The 17,595-nt window shown below is 36.6% G+C and overlaps 6 protein-coding genes and 1 non-coding gene across 10 annotated transcripts; 4 read left to right on the plus strand and 3 right to left on the minus strand.

The window, feature by feature from the left end:
• Positions 1-36: 36 nt before the first annotated feature.
• Positions 37-2,067, minus strand: TPR4 (Tetratricopeptide repeat (TPR)-like superfamily protein). Its single transcript, NM_100332.5, has 5 exons — positions 1,316-2,067; positions 1,046-1,218; positions 855-969; positions 465-619; positions 37-365 (listed from the first exon to the last, which is right to left on the minus strand). The coding sequence occupies exons 1-5, from the start codon at positions 1,754-1,756 to the stop codon at positions 317-319; spliced, it is 933 nt and encodes a 310-aa protein (NP_563709.1). The 5' UTR covers positions 1,757-2,067; the 3' UTR covers positions 37-316.
• A 547-nt stretch (positions 2,068-2,614) lies between these two features.
• On the plus strand, positions 2,615-5,060 carry AT1G04540 (Calcium-dependent lipid-binding (CaLB domain) family protein). Its single transcript, NM_100333.2, has one exon. It carries the CDS (start codon positions 3,117-3,119, stop codon positions 4,920-4,922), a length of 1,806 nt encoding a protein of 601 aa, NP_171948.1. The 5' UTR covers positions 2,615-3,116; the 3' UTR covers positions 4,923-5,060.
• A 1,094-nt stretch (positions 5,061-6,154) lies between these two features.
• IAA12 (AUX/IAA transcriptional regulator family protein) lies at positions 6,155-8,018 on the plus strand. 2 transcript variants are annotated; one of them, NM_100334.4, is made up of 5 exons: positions 6,155-6,645; positions 6,918-7,204; positions 7,286-7,403; positions 7,477-7,538; positions 7,622-8,018. In NM_100334.4, exons 1-5 carry the CDS (start codon positions 6,443-6,445, stop codon positions 7,669-7,671), a joined length of 720 nt encoding a protein of 239 aa, NP_171949.1. In that variant the 5' UTR covers positions 6,155-6,442; the 3' UTR covers positions 7,672-8,018. The 2 variants fall into 2 exon arrangements, with proteins under 2 accessions (NP_171949.1, NP_849589.1); NM_179258.2 differs by having other exon boundaries at positions 6,236-6,645; positions 6,918-7,538; positions 7,622-7,981.
• Positions 8,019-8,366: 348 nt separating this feature from the next.
• Positions 8,367-10,105, plus strand: AT1G04555 (uncharacterized protein). Its single transcript, NM_001083988.3, has 4 exons — positions 8,367-8,757; positions 9,303-9,373; positions 9,469-9,604; positions 9,713-10,105. The coding sequence occupies exons 1-4, from the start codon at positions 8,604-8,606 to the stop codon at positions 9,808-9,810; spliced, it is 459 nt and encodes a 152-aa protein (NP_001077457.1). The 5' UTR covers positions 8,367-8,603; the 3' UTR covers positions 9,811-10,105.
• Positions 10,106-10,807: 702 nt separating this feature from the next.
• AT1G04560 (AWPM-19-like family protein) lies at positions 10,808-11,920 on the plus strand. Its single transcript, NM_100335.4, has 3 exons — positions 10,808-11,060; positions 11,153-11,330; positions 11,497-11,920. Exons 1-3 carry the CDS (start codon positions 10,931-10,933, stop codon positions 11,747-11,749), a joined length of 561 nt encoding a protein of 186 aa, NP_563710.1. The 5' UTR covers positions 10,808-10,930; the 3' UTR covers positions 11,750-11,920.
• Positions 11,921-12,461: 541 nt separating this feature from the next.
• Positions 12,462-14,737, minus strand: AT1G04570 (Major facilitator superfamily protein). Of its 2 annotated transcripts, none has more exons than NM_100336.3 (2): positions 13,978-14,737; positions 12,462-13,864 (listed from the first exon to the last, which is right to left on the minus strand). In NM_100336.3, exons 1-2 carry the CDS (start codon positions 14,459-14,461, stop codon positions 12,720-12,722), a joined length of 1,629 nt encoding a protein of 542 aa, NP_171951.2. In that variant the 5' UTR covers positions 14,462-14,737; the 3' UTR covers positions 12,462-12,719. The 2 variants fall into 2 exon arrangements, with proteins under 2 accessions (NP_171951.2, NP_001320939.1); NM_001331491.1 differs by having other exon boundaries at positions 12,526-13,853; positions 13,978-14,687.
• A 694-nt stretch (positions 14,738-15,431) lies between these two features.
• Positions 15,432-17,558, minus strand: AT1G08855. 2 transcript variants are annotated; one of them, NR_143428.1, is made up of 3 exons: positions 17,271-17,509; positions 16,914-17,003; positions 15,432-15,453 (listed from the first exon to the last, which is right to left on the minus strand). It is a non-coding gene; the product is annotated as an uncharacterized misc_RNA (transcript). The 2 variants fall into 2 exon arrangements; NR_143429.1 differs by lacking the exon at positions 15,432-15,453 and having other exon boundaries at positions 16,906-17,003; positions 17,271-17,558.
• Between the last annotated feature and the right edge of the window lie 37 nt (positions 17,559-17,595).

A 17,595-nucleotide genomic window follows, 5' to 3' on the forward strand; every position in this document is an offset into this window, starting at 1 on the left:
AGAAGGAAATTGGTTAGTAGTATAGTCTATATCATTAAGCATATAAGTGCAAATTCATACTTATAACTCTGTGAGATAACTTGGGTCCGAGTGAATCAATAAGCATTTATATTACATAGTTGGAAAATTAAGGATTATTATGCAAGAAACGTAAAAAACAAAAACGAGATTCTGGCATTTCTGAATATACAACACATAACGGACATGCATGAAGCTTTAAAGCTAATACAACAAGACCTTTGTTTCATGAAGAAGAGAGCTATTGAATCTTATATTTTTTACCTCAGCTATAGACATCTTCTTCTCTTCTTGATGGTCATTCATCTATTTCCCATAAGAACCGAGCGTACTCTCCAAGAATAATGCTGGCCAAACACAGAAGGTGATAATGATCACATTTCAGTTTTAAAGTGCGAAAACAAAAAGAAGATTGTGTAAGAGCTATTACATATTTCTAATTATACCTATCATTTGGAGAGGCTTCAACGGCCTTCTCAAAGTAGAACAAGGCCTTCTCATGGTCATTATTAATACTCCAGAACGCCTTCGCGTATCTGCATAGCGTTTCTCCATCTTCTGTCTTGGACAAGCTTGATTTGCCTTTTCCCGCTGCATCAGCCTTTTTCGGGGACAAAAATAAACGCCAACATTAGAGACTTGAATTGAAAAGCCAATGAACAACAACACCAGGCAGAATACAAACTTGAATTTATATGCTAGTAAATGTCTACTATGAGCTAAGATGCCTAAAAATTTCAATGTCAGATCGAACAATAACAGGTAACAATTAGAGTCATTCATTGATCCGCAGAGTTTAAACCAAATAATCTATAGAGCTACGACACAAAACCCACCTCAAATTCGTCTTTTCCTTGTCCAGAAGACTCATCATCATCCTCATCATCATCCTCATCATCATCATCCGCGTTTATCTCCCAGAGGAAACTAGCATATGCTGCAAGAACAATGCTGAAAAGAAAAAACATATTATTATCACAGGAACTGATAACCAATGGTGGTATTTCCAAAAAATGTTCCAACAGACCTATCATCAGGAGATGCTTGAACTGCACGTTCAAAGTAGCTCATGGCTTTAGCTTCATCTTGGTGAAGCTTCATTACTAATCTACCATAGTTTGCTAAAGCTACTCCATCACTAGGCTCAACTACAGTACACTTATGATAATACTCTTCTGCTCCACTAAGATCTCCTTTATACTGTTTTCACATTAACAAACGAAACTTAGACATTAATAGAAACTACTTCAAAACAGAGCCATTACACAACACTAAGATTTGAGTCAAAATTCAATACCTCCAAGAACTTGGCATAGTTTTTGAGAAGCAAAGGATGCAATGGATACTCCTCGAGCATTCCTTTGTAGTAATCACCACAATTCTTATCATCGTAACCCGGCAAATCGAATTTGATCTCACTACCATACAAATCAAACTTATCAATTCCTAACCCTGCAGCTAAATGCATAGGAGGGCTTGGTGGTCTTTCAATCTCAAAACCTAGTTCATCTCTCACACCAATCCCAAGCTTCTTAATAACCTCTTCAAAAACACCTCTCTCACCTTCACCACTATCTTCTTCCTTGTGTTTCGCAAAACTGAACTCGCCGCCGTCAATAGCATCACCAATCGTAACCGTTCTCTCCAAATTCTCCTCGATTCCAGTCACCGGATCTTCGGATTTGAACCCATCTCCAGAGTCGCAGTAAATCGAGAGAGATGCCTCGCTCTTCAGCATCTTTTTGGGTCTTTCTTTCTAAATCCGTCCAAAGTCTTCAACTTTAGGTTCAATTGGGTCGTCGTTCACAGATTCCTCGATTGTTATTTGTGGGTTCTTGATTCGGAGGACCCCAAGACAACGACCAAACGAAGATGATTTTGAGGTTCTTAGGTGACCGACCCAGTTAGAGAAACAAGATAAGTGGGGTTCTGTTAGATTTCCTGAGAAACGGCAAAACTCAGGAAAGGATCTTTTAGTATCATATTGTTTACAAATTATTCCTTAACTTTATGTTTTGTCTATTTGACCCATCACTCCGAAGCAAAAACTAATCTGTTCTTTTGTTCAAGAAATCATCAATTAGTCTCGGTTTTATACTAAGCATACAATTTTTCTAACGTATATCAACATTTCAATTTCGGTTTAAGTATTTGTGTACTTACATATTCAAAAAATTAGTTTGGGTTCGATTTGGAAGGAACAAAAAGTTTTGTGACTCGTGATTAAATAAAGAAAGAAGGGATATCCACATGAGTTTTGACCTTTCTTTTGGGCGGACAATAAGGTCCACATGAACTGAGGTTTTTTGAGTCTAGACCGGGGCAAGTCAATAATACAAAAAGAGGACAACTTGTCAAATCATTGGTCCATTCAAATGAAAAGAAGCCCATAATAAATGTGACAAGGATGTGTAACATGGCCACAAAATAATCAGTTTGGTTTCGTTCATTTTGGACTATGGGGTTGGTTTTGAAATTCCATTCCAGCACATAGAATTTCAGAACACCAATTACGAAAGGCTTTATCGTGTTAGAAGTTATATATTTTGAGAAGAAAAATAAAAGATATTGTTATTATGAAGGATCATGAACTATTCTAAGACTGAGCTAACACGTGTTACTTGCTTAATCCTTACACTCAAAAAGTCTAAATGTTAATGGTATTAAAAATTATTCACCTTGTTTGTTATTCTTATTTCTGCAAAACCAGACAACAATTCAGTAATCAAAAGGACACATACGTAAGTTGAAATTGGAAAGAGTTCTTCACCAAAGCTAACTTGATCCTCACGAACGTCTCCTAAAATAGCAATCTTCAGCTGAAGAACAACACACGCCTCCTAATAAACTCGTTGTCTTTCTCACATACACAAAACCAAATTTAGCAAAATGGTTATTATTACCTTTCTCCCTCCTTTCGGAAATTGCCACCACCAATCAAACAATCTACCTTCTTCTTCATTCATCATTCACTTCTCAGAATTTTGAGAATTTTGAATTGAGAATTGCGAGAGAGATCTCATTCTCCCTCTCGCAATTCTCCGTCCCCTCGAATCCAACAAAAAGATTTTAATGTAAAATCACTCTATTGATCCACAATGTCGATGATGTTCCCATCGTTTCAGTTGCTAGAACTTAACATAATATCAGCTCAGGACTTGGCTCCCGTCGCACGCAAGACAAAGACTTATGCGGTTGCTTGGGTTCATTCCGAACGTAAACTTACCACCCGTGTCGACTATAATGGCGGAACAAACCCAACTTGGAACGACAAATTCGTATTCAGAGTCAACGAAGAATTTCTCTACGCTGATACTTCAGCAGTGGTTATCGAAATATACGCCTTGCATTGGTTCAGAGATGTTCATGTAGGAACAGTTCGTGTCCTCATTAGCAACCTCATTCCTCCTAATCGCCGTCCAGGATACAGAACCAGCAACAATGAATATCGTCGTACCCCACCTCCAGGAATGAGATTTGTTGCGCTTCAAGTTCGTCGTACTTCAGGTCGACCTCAGGGGATTTTGAACATTGGTGTTGGATTAATTGATGGTTCTATGCGGAGTATGCCGCTTTATACGCATATGGATTCATCTGCTGTGGGATATAGAGATTTGCTCGGAGAAGAAGATCATCATCTACAACATTTGCATTTAAATAGCAACAAAGGGAGCTCAAAGAATCCACAATCTCCATCTTCTCGACAGTACCAATCCGTAATCTCAAGGCCTGAGCTCCGTCGTACGAAGAGCGATACAAGTTCTATGGTTGTTTCGGATCTTCTTAGCAGGGCTGAACGGAGTCGTTTAGCTAATAGACAACCAGCGAGTGCAATAGTGAGCAGTGAATCTGAAACTCTTCCCACCACGACAGATTCTGATGAGAAAAAATCGAGTGAGTATACACCTCCTAGTAAAAACCTTAGAGTTCCAAGGCAACGATACAATTCGATTGAATCAGATCTCATAAATCCGTCGCCAATGGAGAACCACCATGTGGTAGTGTCGAGAAGGGAGAGACATGATGTTATGCCGTATAGTTCGTATCAACAAACAGGTAAGACACCGAGGAAGAAGACAAGGATCGAGAAACAAAGATCAGTGAAAGATTACGATCGTGGCCGAGCTTCCCCGTACTTATCGAAGCACGGAACACCATTGAGATCAAACATTATCGCATCTACTCCGATGAGATCTAACGGAGTTGGATCAACTCCTATGAGATCCAACATCATCGCAATGTCACCGATGCATCCCAACATGGTTGGATCGACTCCAATGCGAACTCCTATGCGGTCTAACATGGTTGGTTCGACTCCAATGAGATCAAACATCGTCGGATCAACCCCGATCCGATCAAACTACATGGCTACACCGATGAGAACTCATCACGATTTTGGTACACCAGTGAGGAATTTAGCTGGAAGACGAATCTTAACTGAATCGGAGTTAGGACCATCGCCATCTGAAGTGGCTGACAAATTGGCGAAAGATAGATCGCACGAAACGGAAAGTTCAATACTCAGCGAATGGAGCATCGATGAATCTAGCATCGAAGGATTGCGATCAAAACTCGAGAGATGGCGAACAGAGCTTCCACCGTTGTACGACATAGGATCAAGCCATATAAGTAGCACTGATTACGATGGCGCGAGCGTTCCAGCTGCAACTGCCGGGGGAGGAATGAGTTCAAGACGGAAAACTCCGACGACGAAAAAGCATAACCGCCGTCACACAGATGGAGGTAATGGACTTTTCTCGTGTTTTAGTAAGATTTGTGGTGTGGAATGCAGTTTCGTATGCGGTGGTGGTGGTGGGCCGATGGTCTCAGAAGGATCTACTAAGAAAGGTGGAGCCGGACGTGTGCAACGCACATATTCCGCTGACGATCTGAGCTTTGTGTGATCTTTATTTTATTGGTCTTATATTAACTTTTATTTTTTTTGGAAAACTATATTTTTTAAGGATCTGAGCTGATGAATTAATCAAATAGTAAACAAAAATTAATTTATTAATGTTGTGTTAATAAATCATTTATTTTTGTGTATTCCTCTTCTTCTTCCTTATTTTTAAAAAATTAAAAAATGTTCTTCTTATAATATAGTGTTTAATAGAAAGTGAGCTCACACAACAAAATTAGAAAACTGTGAATGAATGTAAGAGAGTGAGTGGAATAAAAAAAATATAAAAATGAAATCTAAGAGTGAGTGAACAAATGTTGGTATTGTAGACAATGGTGACTAAAATTAAAAAGAAACAAAATGATATAAACATTAATCTAAAAAAAACTAAAATAAATATACAAATTCTGCATTTCTAACTATACTTTCATGTATTATGTATACTTATTTGATTCATACATGATATAACCGGTTATTTAGTTTATTTTCTATCAAATCCATCAATTAGAGCATGAAATCTATGTACTCCTTGATAATGATTTTGATCAAAAGTGTAATTTCCACAAACCAATTGCGCCTGCAAAAGTTTTCAAAGGATCATCAAACATAATGATGAATATCTCATCACCACGATTTTATAATAATGCATCTTTTCCCACCATTTTTTTTCCCTCACTTTCTTTTATAATCTTGTTCGACAACAATCATGGTCTAAGGAAAAAGTTGAAAATATATATTATCTTAGTTATTAGAAAAGAAAGATAATCAAATGGTCAATATGCAAATGGCATATGACCATAAACGAGTTTGCTAGTATAAAGAATGATGGCCAACCTGTTAAAGAGAGACTAAAATTAGGTCTAAAATCTAGGAGCAATGTAACCAATACATAGTATATGAAATATAAAAGTTAATTTAGATTTTTTGATTAGCCCAAATTAAAGAAAAATGGTATTTAAAACAGAGACTCTTCATCCTAAAGGCTAAAGCAATACAATTTTTGGTTAAGAAAAGAAAAAAACCACAAGCGGAAAAGAAAACAAAAAAGAACTATATTATGATGCAACAGCAACACAAAGCAAAACCTTGCACACACACATACAACTGTAAACAAGTTTCTTGGGACTCTCTATTTTCTCTTGCTGCTTGAACCAAACACAACAACGATATCCCAACGAGAGCACAACAGGTTTGATTATGTCGGAAGACAAGTTTTGAGAGAAAACAAACAATATTTTATAACAAAGGAGAAGACTTTTGGTTAGAAAAAATTGGTATGGCCATTACAAGACATATGGGTCCCAATTCTCATCACTCTCTCCACCACCAAAATCCTCCTCTCTCTCTCTCTCTTTTACTCTGTTTTCATCATCTCTTTCTCTCGTCTCTCTCAAACCCTAAATACACTCTTTCTCTTCTTGTTGTCTCCATTCTCTCTGTGTCATCAAGCTTCTTTTTTGTGTGGGTTATTTGAAAGACACTTTCTCTGCTGGTATCATTGGAGTCTAGGGTTTTGTTATTGACATGCGTGGTGTGTCAGAATTGGAGGTGGGGAAGAGTAATCTTCCGGCGGAGAGTGAGCTGGAATTGGGATTAGGGCTCAGCCTCGGTGGTGGCGCGTGGAAAGAGCGTGGGAGGATTCTTACTGCTAAGGATTTTCCTTCCGTTGGGTCTAAACGCTCTGCTGAATCTTCCTCTCACCAAGGAGCTTCTCCTCCTCGTTCAAGGTTCGTCCTTTTTCTTATTAAGAAAGCTCAAATCTTGTGATGTGAGTGTTATGCCATCTCAGGACAGAATTGTGTAGGTGCTTTTGTTTTAGTTTACCCTGAATAAGAGTTAGGTATCTATCTCCATTGATGAGCTTGTGCTTGTCCTGTGCTATAGATTTCTCTATGGAGTCATGCAAATGCTAAGATTTGTTCATTTTAATGTCTGTTTAGATGATTACATCTGAATTTCGAGAGCCATTGAGTGGAAATTTCTTGGTTTGTTGTGGCAGTCAAGTGGTAGGATGGCCACCAATTGGGTTACACAGGATGAACAGTTTGGTTAATAACCAAGCTATGAAGGCAGCAAGAGCGGAAGAAGGAGACGGGGAGAAGAAAGTTGTGAAGAATGATGAGCTCAAAGATGTGTCAATGAAGGTGAATCCGAAAGTTCAGGGCTTAGGGTTTGTTAAGGTGAATATGGATGGAGTTGGTATAGGCAGAAAAGTGGATATGAGAGCTCATTCGTCTTACGAAAACTTGGCTCAGACGCTTGAGGAAATGTTCTTTGGAATGACAGGTCTGTACTGTTTTCAAATGCGTACACTATAAACCCGATGTTTTCTATGAATCTACTGATAGTTTCTGTTTTATCTATCAGGTACTACTTGTCGAGAAAAGGTTAAACCTTTAAGGCTTTTAGATGGATCATCAGACTTTGTACTCACTTATGAAGATAAGGAAGGGGATTGGATGCTTGTTGGAGATGTTCCATGGAGGTAAGATTCGGATATTAAGCAGTATTGCAGTAGTTCAAAACCTGATTAGTCTCTTTTCTCTCTTTTTGTTTAGAATGTTTATCAACTCGGTGAAAAGGCTTCGGATCATGGGAACCTCAGAAGCTAGTGGACTAGGTAAGTTTTAAAGATCATCTTCTGGTTTCTTGATTTCTCGTCTTGACTAATGAAAAAGACTGATTGAATCATTTTTAATGCAGCTCCAAGACGTCAAGAGCAGAAGGATAGACAAAGAAACAACCCTGTTTAGCTTCCCTTCCAAAGCTGGCATTGTTTATGTATTGTTTGAGGTTTGCAATTTACTCGATACTTTTTGAAGAAAGTATTTTGGAGAATATGGATAAAAGCATGCAGAAGCTTAGATATGATTTGAATCCGGTTTTCGGATATGGTTTTGCTTAGGTCATTCAATTCGTAGTTTTCCAGTTTGTTTCTTCTTTGGCTGTGTACCAATTATCTATGTTCTGTGAGAGAAAGCTCTTGTTTATTTGTTCTCTCAGATTGTAAATAGTTGAAGTTATCTAATTAATGTGATAAGAGTTATGTTTATGATTCCAAAGAATGAATATTTGTTCCTTAATATGGTTTGTTGTTTTCTGTCTTTTTGAAGTTTCCATTGACTCGAGTCAAAACGTTTTGCAGAAACAGAGAAGAGTGTGTCATTAAAAAAAACAGAGAAGATGTTTATTTTTTTTGGTCGAAGAGAAGATGTTTCTAAGACCATCAAAATCATATATTGATGATTGATGACAAGAAAAGTTTTGACCATCAAAAGTTTTGTCCTTAATTGTTCTTAAATTCACACAAAATACGTTAAGAGTTATCTTTTAAAACTGCAAACTACTTTAAATTGATAAACTTTGAAAAGTAAAGATTTTATTCTTAATCTGATAGTTGAAGACAAAGAAAATAACAAATGTTTGGATTCACGTCACCAAATCAAAATATAATAAGGTTATGGATTGTTTAGGTAATATTTAACTTGTTACCTAGAAAAGGAGATACAGTGCTTAGCAAGTCCAACCAAAGATTAAAGGATAAGTAGTAAAGTCAAAAGACCAGTAAATTAAAGTCTTGTAGAGAAAGGAAGAAGGAAGATTCATGATCCTTGATAAAATTCAAGTTTGGTGAAATTCTAAAGACCACGGTTTAGATTTTTGGGGTTTGCTTTGGAATAAGATAATGGATCATCAATGGCGCATGAGGTTTTCGTTCAAGAACGCAACAATTGCTCTCACTGTCATCAACGTTCTCATCTTCCTCTTCCTCCTTCAGGGCTTTTTCACTTCCTCCTCTTCTCCATCTTCTTCTTCTTCTTCTCGCCGACTCATTTCAGGTCTGTAACTTTTCTGAATTCCTTGTGGGTATATCCTGATTTTGCGTAATTTCTCTGGATTTCATCGGAATTTGAGCAAAGTTTGGTGCTTTAGGGATCATCTTCTGATGGGTCTTTCTCGGATCTGCTCATAACAAAAAGCTTGTTGACTCGTTTTTAGATTTCTGGATCCTGTGGTCACTTCAATTCGATCTTTGTAGATTTAGGGCTTCTACACTGATATGATTCGATTTCGAAAAAGTTTAGATTTTTGCGTATTGAACAGATAATTCAATTGCATAAGGCACTTGAAAGTTAAGCTCTTTCCATGGAACTGTTGATATCAAAGTTGTTACATATTCACATTCTAAGCCTTGTAGAGATGAAGAACTTTTTTTTTTTTTTTTTTTTTTTTTTTTTTTTTTTTTTGGTTTAATGAGATGAAGAACTTTGAGAGATTGTTGATGTTTTTTTCTACATTACTGCAGAGCTTTGTCTTCTTTTTGGGTACTTGAAAAAGTTTCTTCTTTCATCATACATAACCATTACCTCTTTGATAAATGCAGCTCAGCTTCGGTATATCAAGGAAGCCGAAGAACTTAGGCTCAAGATGCAACCTTTAGAGCTCATCAGAAGAGTAAGCACATTATGCTTTTTGTAGCATTAGATATTTACAAGTATCTATGCTTTCGAGAGAGTGATTTGGCCTTATGTTCTTGAAATGAATGATAGGTCCGAGAAATCGAACAAGAGGCATCTGCGGGACAAGAAACCGAGCAGCAGAAAGATGTGAAGCAGACTACAGCCGTTGATCTCTCTAAACGACTGAAGGATTTCCGTGCGCTAAACGATGCATCGAGCTTGAAAGGTACACATAATAGCGAAATCGTCTTGTTTATGCTATGGAATTCAGATCAGAAACAAAACTATACATGAAGGTTTAGGTATGTAACAAATGTTTTTGTTATCCGCTCAGCATTGGAAGAATGGCGAAAGCGGAAAATGGAACGAGCAAGACAACGGGATCTTGAGAAAACCGGAGGAGTTTCTTCGTCCACCAAAACATCATCATAAACGTCACTAATTCTCTAAATATCATAAAATTATTGAACATTATAAGTCTCATAGAAAAAATTATACTTACTAGTGTAAAGACAGACAGAGATGCTGGAAACCTGTCAAAACACAGGAAAAGAAAAGAAAGGATATGTATGTTACTCAGTAAGATTTTTAAACACACTTGTGTTTTGGTCAATTCATCAAATATACCTTAATCATATAGTCTGGTGCCCAGTGCAGCTCAAGTTTATGGTCATCACCATTGTGGCCTGTATCAGTCATCTTTATTACATAAATTTGATTCATATTTTACAAAACAAAAAAACATGTAAATTATCGGTTTGTTCTTACTTCTTAGAAACATATGTGAAAACAGCCATGCGGTTACGACCGACATGTTTGTGAGATGCGGTTTTCCTTTTTGGTGCCAACCCAATATAGGCCCATGAAGCAATAGTATGCAACTGATTTTTTTTTTCGTTTTTTCATACAACTAAATTTCGTTGCAAACAATTCCGGATATTAACAACGCCTTCGTTATTAAGATAAAAGAGAAAAAAAGAAGTTCTAGATACTCGGTGGTTAATCACTTGTCCTCTTTCATTATCCCCAACCTTCCTCAGATAACTTTTTACCAAATGAAAAGAAACTTGGCAAAATTATGAAAATTTTAAGCTAATATTTCATATTTAAGCAATATGAATAAATGATATTCTACCAATACATGGCTATTTTCATTGATTCCAGGTGGATTATCATAAGTAATTAATTGCTGACCCCAATATATGGTAGCTTTGGAACATTTATTATGATAAAACATAAGGAGATAATATAAAGAAAGCGGTTTGGAGATTCGAGCTCAATGACAACACTGGCTATATCCAACACTTTAAAACAACGTCAAGACACGTGTCCCACCACCTGTAAGTAGCTAAACACAAAGGTCCTCTTCGCATGGCACGTGCTCCTTGCCAACGAACACATAAGCTCGGTGTATATAACTATGTCTCACATAGCCCTTCCATATAGATCATCACCGAGCAAGTTAGTTTACGTGTTGTTGCAAAGAGAAGAAAGGTTTCGAGTAGCAAAAGAGTAAAACTAGATCTTTAGGAGAAGGTAAAAGAAGCAATTGATGGCGACGACAGTGGGAAGAAACATAGCAGCACCATTGCTGTTCTTGAATCTTGTTATGTACCTGATTGTGCTTGGTTTTGCAAGTTGGTGTCTCAATAAATACATCAACGGCCAAACTAACCACCCAAGTAAATTTATTTTTCTCTTTCTCTCTAGCTATTTATATGGTCATGTAGCTGATCTAGTGGAATTACTAAGAATATTAGTAATGTTTGAATAGGTTTTGGAGGCAATGGAGCAACACCGTTCTTCTTGACGTTTTCGATATTGGCGGCTGTGGTAGGAGTAGCGTCGAAGTTGGCCGGAGCAAATCATATTAGGTTTTGGAGGAATGATAGTTTAGCCGCTGCTGGAGCTTCTTCCATCGTTGCATGGGCTATCACAGCTCTTGCCATGGGGTAATTACTTTATTTATGATGTCCTATTAAATCTCATGAAGTGCTAATTTTTGACGACTATTTTTCTTTAAAACTTGGTTTTGGATATTTTGTGAACTTCTTTATATAGATGCATGGAAGTGTCAGTGTTTGGTAAATGGTATAATAAACTTAATTTTGATGAAAGGTTGGCATGCAAACAAATAAACATAGGAGGATGGAGAGGATGGAGACTGAAGATGATTGAAGCCTTCATTATCATTTTGACGTTCACGCAGCTTCTCTACCTCATGTTGATCCATGCCGGTTCACTCAGCAGCAAATATGGTCCTGGATACAGAGACCAAGACTATGCTACAGGCCAAGCTCATGGTCATGGTCATGTACCACACACTGTGGGAGAGCACAAGGCTGGTGTTGGATCTACCATGGCAGTCTGATGAAAATCTGTGTCTTTTAATTGTGTTTTGACGTTTGGTTAAGAAGTACTTATTATAGTTTATGTTTTTTCAAGTTATGTAATAATGTAATTCCTATCCATCTGACAAACGAACGAATCTTGTGTGTTCTTTTGTTAATTAGTTAAATGGAGATGTGTTTCTTTGTGTTCTTATTTGTCGCTCTTTGCAATTTGCTTTTGAACAAAATCAAATCTACAAAATTTGGATCCGAGTCAATACAAAATCCAAATGAAGCGATCGGATGTGAGTGAATCCGATGAGTACTCCAATTTGGGTCCAGGTTGCATTCGGTTTGGTTGATGTCCAATATTAACGTAACCGAACTTTGGGGCTAAAATGTAAAGCACAATAAAAGTTGGGGTTTTACTTGTAATTTAAATACTCCAACTGAAAAACAGAGTGTTCTGTTCATAGCACAAGAGAATTGGTGTCTCTAATGAGATCATTGATCATCGCGCACGTGAAGACGTGGTTTTTTATTCTCTAATGATCCCAGGAATTGCGTAATGCATCTGTTCCGTTTCGCCAGATATAGGGTTTGCGTCAGCATCAAATGTTGATTCTTAGTAAAAAAAATATTGAATTTTTGGTTTTCTTTCCAACATGTTATTGTGGTTGTGGAAAGTTTTCTGAAGCCCAGAAAGTGTTTGATAGCATGCCTAGGAGGAGAAACGTAGATTCGTTGAACCTTATGATTTCGATGAAGAGTTTATAGGATGGTTGGTTAACACATGCAAATTGAAGCATTGTTTCTTCATATGTATGTATCCCAATGTAGGAGCCTAGCTTTTCCAAGAAAAAAGTATCGGAACATGATTCGTTTTCGAACATATCCAAATAGGATGATATCGCAAGAAAGAGAGAAAAAGGAAAATCTCAGTATATAGACAAAGTATACATCCTTCGCTATACACAACTATTCTAATTTGTGATGTAACTATACTTTACACTACCTTTGTGCTTCTTCTGACTCTCTTTCCCGTCGGTAAGTAACACTTTCTTTATCGACTACTCTCCCGACTCGTCTGTTTCTCCTGCTTCTCTTACTAATACCTCTCTTGCCTTCTTTCTCAATCACAGGTTCTGACATTGGCACAAGGTGCATGAAGCACAAAGGTGCCAGAGCTGCTAGAGACTGTATGAGAATCCCTGAAGACAAGTTTGAATAGTTACTTGATGTTATACCGATCAGATTAGCCAATCCGACGCCTAAGAATGCACTAACTATTTGTGATAGACACAGAGTTGAAGCAAGAAAAGATGTGACTGATCCTTCACACCCCTGTGGACACATACTTGCTAATCTGACTGCAAATGGAAGGATCTTAAACTGTGCTAGGATTTCTGCTAGGCTGGAAAAACACAGCACATAAACCTCGTTGGAGATTCCAAATCCGAGATTTATTTGCTTCACCAAGATGTAATCGAGGAGAATCGATAAACCGTACAAGAGTTGGATGATATGGATCAGTGGTCTCATGGGAAGTGTCTTCAAGTATCGATCATAGACCACGGTTAGACAAAGAAGCATCAACTGTCCAATCACTTTCGACATTCCAATAACCGAAGGATCAAGATTCAGAACTTGAGTTTGGTAACAGAAGACTGATCCTGAGAGAAGAGGGACCATTGCAATGGATACTACTGCCCAAATCAGAGGCTGGGAGATTTCATCTGCCTGAATTGCTTCCTTAAGATTCGATATCTGTTTCTTGACGCTCTCCAAAACCGAGCTTGTCTCTGCTATCCGTGGTAAGCCGAAAGATTCTTCTTTGGAAGATAAAGAAACAACGAGCTGCAGAGACAACAAAGCAGAGAATACAAGAAAGGAGATCTTAGGAGGTGTTGTGAGTAAGAGATATCCTCCAAGTAAGTTTCCAAGGACTCCACCAGCTGCTGAAGCCATGAGCGCATAAGACTGGAGACCGTTTATTCGGTATCTCAGACCGTATTCCGCAACAAGAGCGTCTTTTGCAACCTCAGTGATGGATGCTCCAAGGTTACTAAGCAGGACACATGCCACAAGAGAAGGAAGAACTTCTCTAGCTCCTTGAAATATCCCCATTGAACCCCATGCTAAAACCTGCAGAAACACTGACACAGAATCGCCACAATCAGCAAGCTTCTTCATTTCCTAAATTTGGTTCTAAAAATCTCATGTTCAAGGCATTGGAGCTGGCACAAAGAGAGACTTTGGAAAAACTAACCTCCAATGGCGATGTAAGGAACTCTACGACCACTTCCAATGTAAAGAACATCTGAGAGCACACCGTAGAGAGGTTTAGCCACCATGGGAAGACTGCAAGAGTATTGCACAAGCTGAAGCGTCGATGGTTGGAGTGCGAGGCTATGAACCATATGGAAGTTAAGTGCAAGCCATGGGAAACATCTTGATCCTTGTACCCAATAACCTAACCCGCACAAAACCGAGATTCCTTTACCACCCACTTGTTCAAACCTCGCCGTTTCTTCAAATTCAGACACACCATTGTTGTTTCTCCTTCTCCTTATCGAGAGACATGCGAATGTGGTCGCTCTTCTTGGTCTGGCTTCCCCCATGAAAAGGGTATTGTTATTGCTCTGCCTCTCTTGTTGTTGTTGTTGCCTGTGAATGGACGAAAGTGGTGGTTTCAAGAACTTGGTTGGGGAGTTTTGAATTGATAACAATGGATTTATCATAATTCTTTCCATTGTTTCAGAGAGATGAAAACAGAGGAGAAGAAAGGAGGAAGCTTTACTCTTGAAGAAACGAATTCTAGTCACAAGCTTTGTATGTATCGACGAGTTTATATAATTTTGGGGCAAACCCTAAGCATCGTTGAATTGAGGAAGGAGACGAAATAGGATTAAGTCATTTCTCAATATCAACAAGAAAAAAGAAAAATGAGATTTTGACGAAGGAAGAGGGATCTAGAAGCGTGTAGCAAAGAGTAAATTAGAGGCAGACAAAACTCATAAAAGGTATTTAAGTACAAAGGTTGTCTGTCTTCCACTAATAATCAAGCTTCTAATGAGTTTTTAAGTAATTAATCAACGGTTACAAAAGCTTTTAGATATTTATTAATATATTTATTTTTTAAGGGGTCCATATGAAAAATCCACTGTCCTAGGAAAATTGGAAAATGATGAGTCATCTGATTTTGATTATGACTTGTCACTAAAGTTTGTTATAAATTCTCTATCAAAAAAAGAATTAGTAAATTATTTTTCTAAATATATTTCAGGTCGACCCATAAATTGTTGATTCACGTGTATGCAATTTTGTTTTTTTCTGGACTTTCTTGTTTCCATAGAATCAACGGTTCGTCGGTAACGAGTAACGACCACACTTTCAGAGACGGACAGGAATCTTACGTGAATTATGTGGCTTACGATTTATTAGCTTTTGGTAATTTTATATGTAATTGATTTATAAATAAGTATCTACCATAGTTCAAAACTTCAAATAATATCTGAGCCGACTTCTTTGCGCAAAACTTCACTTTCGAGAGATTTTTTATTATTGGGATTGGTCTGTATTTAACTTTCATGAAAATATGGTAGCTAGTTTTTTTGGGAATGGTTTTTGGGGAATGGTAATTAATTATGTTTATAATTTACTCTTCTTTTTTCGGTTTTCGGTTTTTGTTTGATTTTTGATTTGATTCTATTCCATTTGTTTGTTTCTGCTAATTTTATCCACCCTGAAATAGAAAAACTTTTTAAAAAATCAAAATAAGAAAAGAAAAAAAGAAACAGTTAAAAACTTTTTAAAAAAAAAATACTAAATACACATGAAGATTTGTGAAAAACATGTTGGATTTATAAAATCCTTAATGACCACGGTTAAATGGCAGGATCCAAAATTCGGTTAGAATTCATAACGTCATATTAATTTAATATTTATAAAACTTTTAAAAAACGAAAAAAGAGTTGAAAATCTTTTAAGAAAAAAAAATTAAAAAAATAAATGTTAAATATACATGAAGATGTGAAAAAGATGTTGGATTTGTGGAATTGCTAATGACCACAGTTAAATGGCGGGATCCAAAATCCGGTTAGATTTCACAACGTCATATTAATTTAGTATTTATAAAACCTTTAAAAAAATAAATAAGGAGTTGAAAACCTTTAAAGAAAAAAAAACACAAATGCTAAATACATGTGAAAAATATGTTGGATTTGTGCAATCGCTAATGACCACGGTTAAATGGCGGGATCCAAAATCCGGTTAGATTTCACAACGTCATATTAATTTAATATTTATAAAACCTTTACAAAAATAAAAAAATAAAAGAGGAGTTGAAAACCTTTAAAGAAAAAAAATAAAAACATAAATGCTAAATACACATGAAGATGTGAAAACATGTTGGATTTGTGGAATCGCTAATGACCACGGTTAAATGGCAGGATCCAAAATCCGGTTAGATTTTACAACGTCATATTAATTTAGTATTTATAAATCCTTTAAAAAATAAAAATAAAATAAAAAAGGAGTTGAAAACCTTTAAAGAAAATAAAATAAAAACATAAATGCTAAATACACATGAAGATGTGAAAAACATGTTGGATTTGTGGAATCGCTAATGACCACGGTTAAATGGCGAGATCCAAAATCCGGTTAGATTTCACAACGTCATATTAATTTAGTATTTATAAAACCTTTAAAAAAATAAAAAAAAGAGTTGAAAACCTTTAAAGAAAAAAAATATACAAATGCTAAATACATATGAAGATGTGAAAAACATGTTGGATTTGTGGAATCGCTAATGACCACGGTTAAATGGCGGGATCCAAAATCCGGTTAGATCTCACAAAGTCATATTAATTTAGTATTTATAAAATCTTTAAAAAAATAAAAAAAGAGTTGAAAACCTTTAAAGAAAAAAAAATACAAATGCTAAATACATATGAAGATGTGAAAAACATGTTGGATTTGTGGAATCGCTAATGACCACGGTTAAATGGCGGGATCCAAAATCCGGTTAGATTTCACAACGTTATATTAATTTAGTATTTATAAAACCTTTAAAATAATAATAAATATATTAAAAAAGAGCTTTTGAAAAAATCCAATCATCAAATAAAAAAAAACATTTTACAACTAAATCAATTATTATTTTTTGTAAGAAAGAATAAGAAACAGAGTATAGAAAGTCGTTACCAAGCTATAGCAAAATATGTTGTCTATCACGAATCCAAACAAACAGTTTTGCGGATGCACCCACTGATTTGGCGAATCAAGAATACGAACCTACAATAACAAGAAGAAAACTAAAGGTCAATTTGTCCTAAATGAAACAAAGTGATAACAGACAAGAAAACCGCAAATTAGGTCAATTTCGTAAAACTGACTACAAGAGCAAACCCTAGTTCCTCTTATGAAATTGCGTTTAGAAAACTAATTATTGATTGACCTACAACCTAAAGAGACTTTCTTTATGCAGCAGCAAGTTGCGCTAAAATTATAAATCTAAGGTTCCAAGAGATCAAAATAGGACTTAGGCTAGAAGCAACAAACCTGAATCTCGTCATAACGACGCATATGCTGCATCATCCATGGTTTGCGTCACCACCTCCGACTGTCGGTCCATGATTTGGTAAAGATCGTGAAACGCAAAAACAGAGACGGAAAATAAGAACGGTGGTGAAATCTTTAATCGTGTGATCAAACGGATCCGATGACATTGGCGCGGATGATCATCGACCTTTTGACGTTCTCGTGATCGGTGAGTTCTCTTTGTAAGAGAGGAATAGAACTTGATCAAGAAGAAACAGAGACTAAAAAGAAAAAAGAAGAAGAAGAAGAAGGTGGATTTTTGTTTTCGAAAAAAGAGGACTTTTGA

This window comes from Arabidopsis thaliana (assembly GCF_000001735.4).
Source record: "Arabidopsis thaliana chromosome 1 sequence".
NCBI lineage: Eukaryota > Viridiplantae > Streptophyta > Magnoliopsida > Brassicales > Brassicaceae > Arabidopsis > Arabidopsis thaliana.

Bases quoted from the DNA above. Each gene is read 5' to 3' on its own strand.
- AT1G04540 (NM_100333.2), top strand. From the start codon at position 3,117: ATGTCGATGATGTTCCCATCGTTTCAGTTGCTAGAACTTAACATAATA.
- AT1G04560 (NM_100335.4), top strand. From the start codon at position 10,931: ATGGCGACGACAGTGGGAAGAAACATAGCAGCACCATTGCTGTTCTTG. The intron at 11,061-11,152 runs GTAAATTTATTT...ATGTTTGAATAG, and splicing joins CGGCCAAACTAACCACCCAA to GTTTTGGAGGCAATGGAGCA. The intron at 11,331-11,496 runs GTAATTACTTTA...TTTTGATGAAAG, and splicing joins ATCACAGCTCTTGCCATGGG to GTTGGCATGCAAACAAATAA.
- TPR4 (NM_100332.5), bottom strand. From the start codon at position 1,756: ATGCTGAAGAGCGAGGCATCTCTCTCGATTTACTGCGACTCTGGAGAT. The intron at 970-1,045 runs GTCTGTTGGAAC...TTTTCTTTTCAG, and splicing joins CAAGCATCTCCTGATGATAG to CATTGTTCTTGCAGCATATG. The intron at 620-854 runs GTGGGTTTTGTG...TCCCCGAAAAAG, and splicing joins AAGGAAAAGACGAATTTGAG to GCTGATGCAGCGGGAAAAGG.
- AT1G04570 (NM_100336.3), bottom strand. From the start codon at position 14,461: ATGGAAAGAATTATGATAAATCCATTGTTATCAATTCAAAACTCCCCA. The intron at 13,865-13,977 runs GTTAGTTTTTCC...ATTCTGTGTCAG, and splicing joins TCCTTACATCGCCATTGGAG to TGTTTCTGCAGGTTTTAGCA.
- AT1G04555 (NM_001083988.3), top strand. From the start codon at position 8,604: ATGGATCATCAATGGCGCATGAGGTTTTCGTTCAAGAACGCAACAATT. The intron at 8,758-9,302 runs GTCTGTAACTTT...TGATAAATGCAG, and splicing joins TTCTCGCCGACTCATTTCAG to CTCAGCTTCGGTATATCAAG. The intron at 9,605-9,712 runs GTACACATAATA...TTATCCGCTCAG, and splicing joins CGATGCATCGAGCTTGAAAG to CATTGGAAGAATGGCGAAAG.
- IAA12 (NM_100334.4), top strand. From the start codon at position 6,443: ATGCGTGGTGTGTCAGAATTGGAGGTGGGGAAGAGTAATCTTCCGGCG. The intron at 6,646-6,917 runs GTTCGTCCTTTT...TTGTTGTGGCAG, and splicing joins GCTTCTCCTCCTCGTTCAAG to TCAAGTGGTAGGATGGCCAC. The intron at 7,539-7,621 runs GTAAGTTTTAAA...TTTTTAATGCAG, and splicing joins CTCAGAAGCTAGTGGACTAG to CTCCAAGACGTCAAGAGCAG.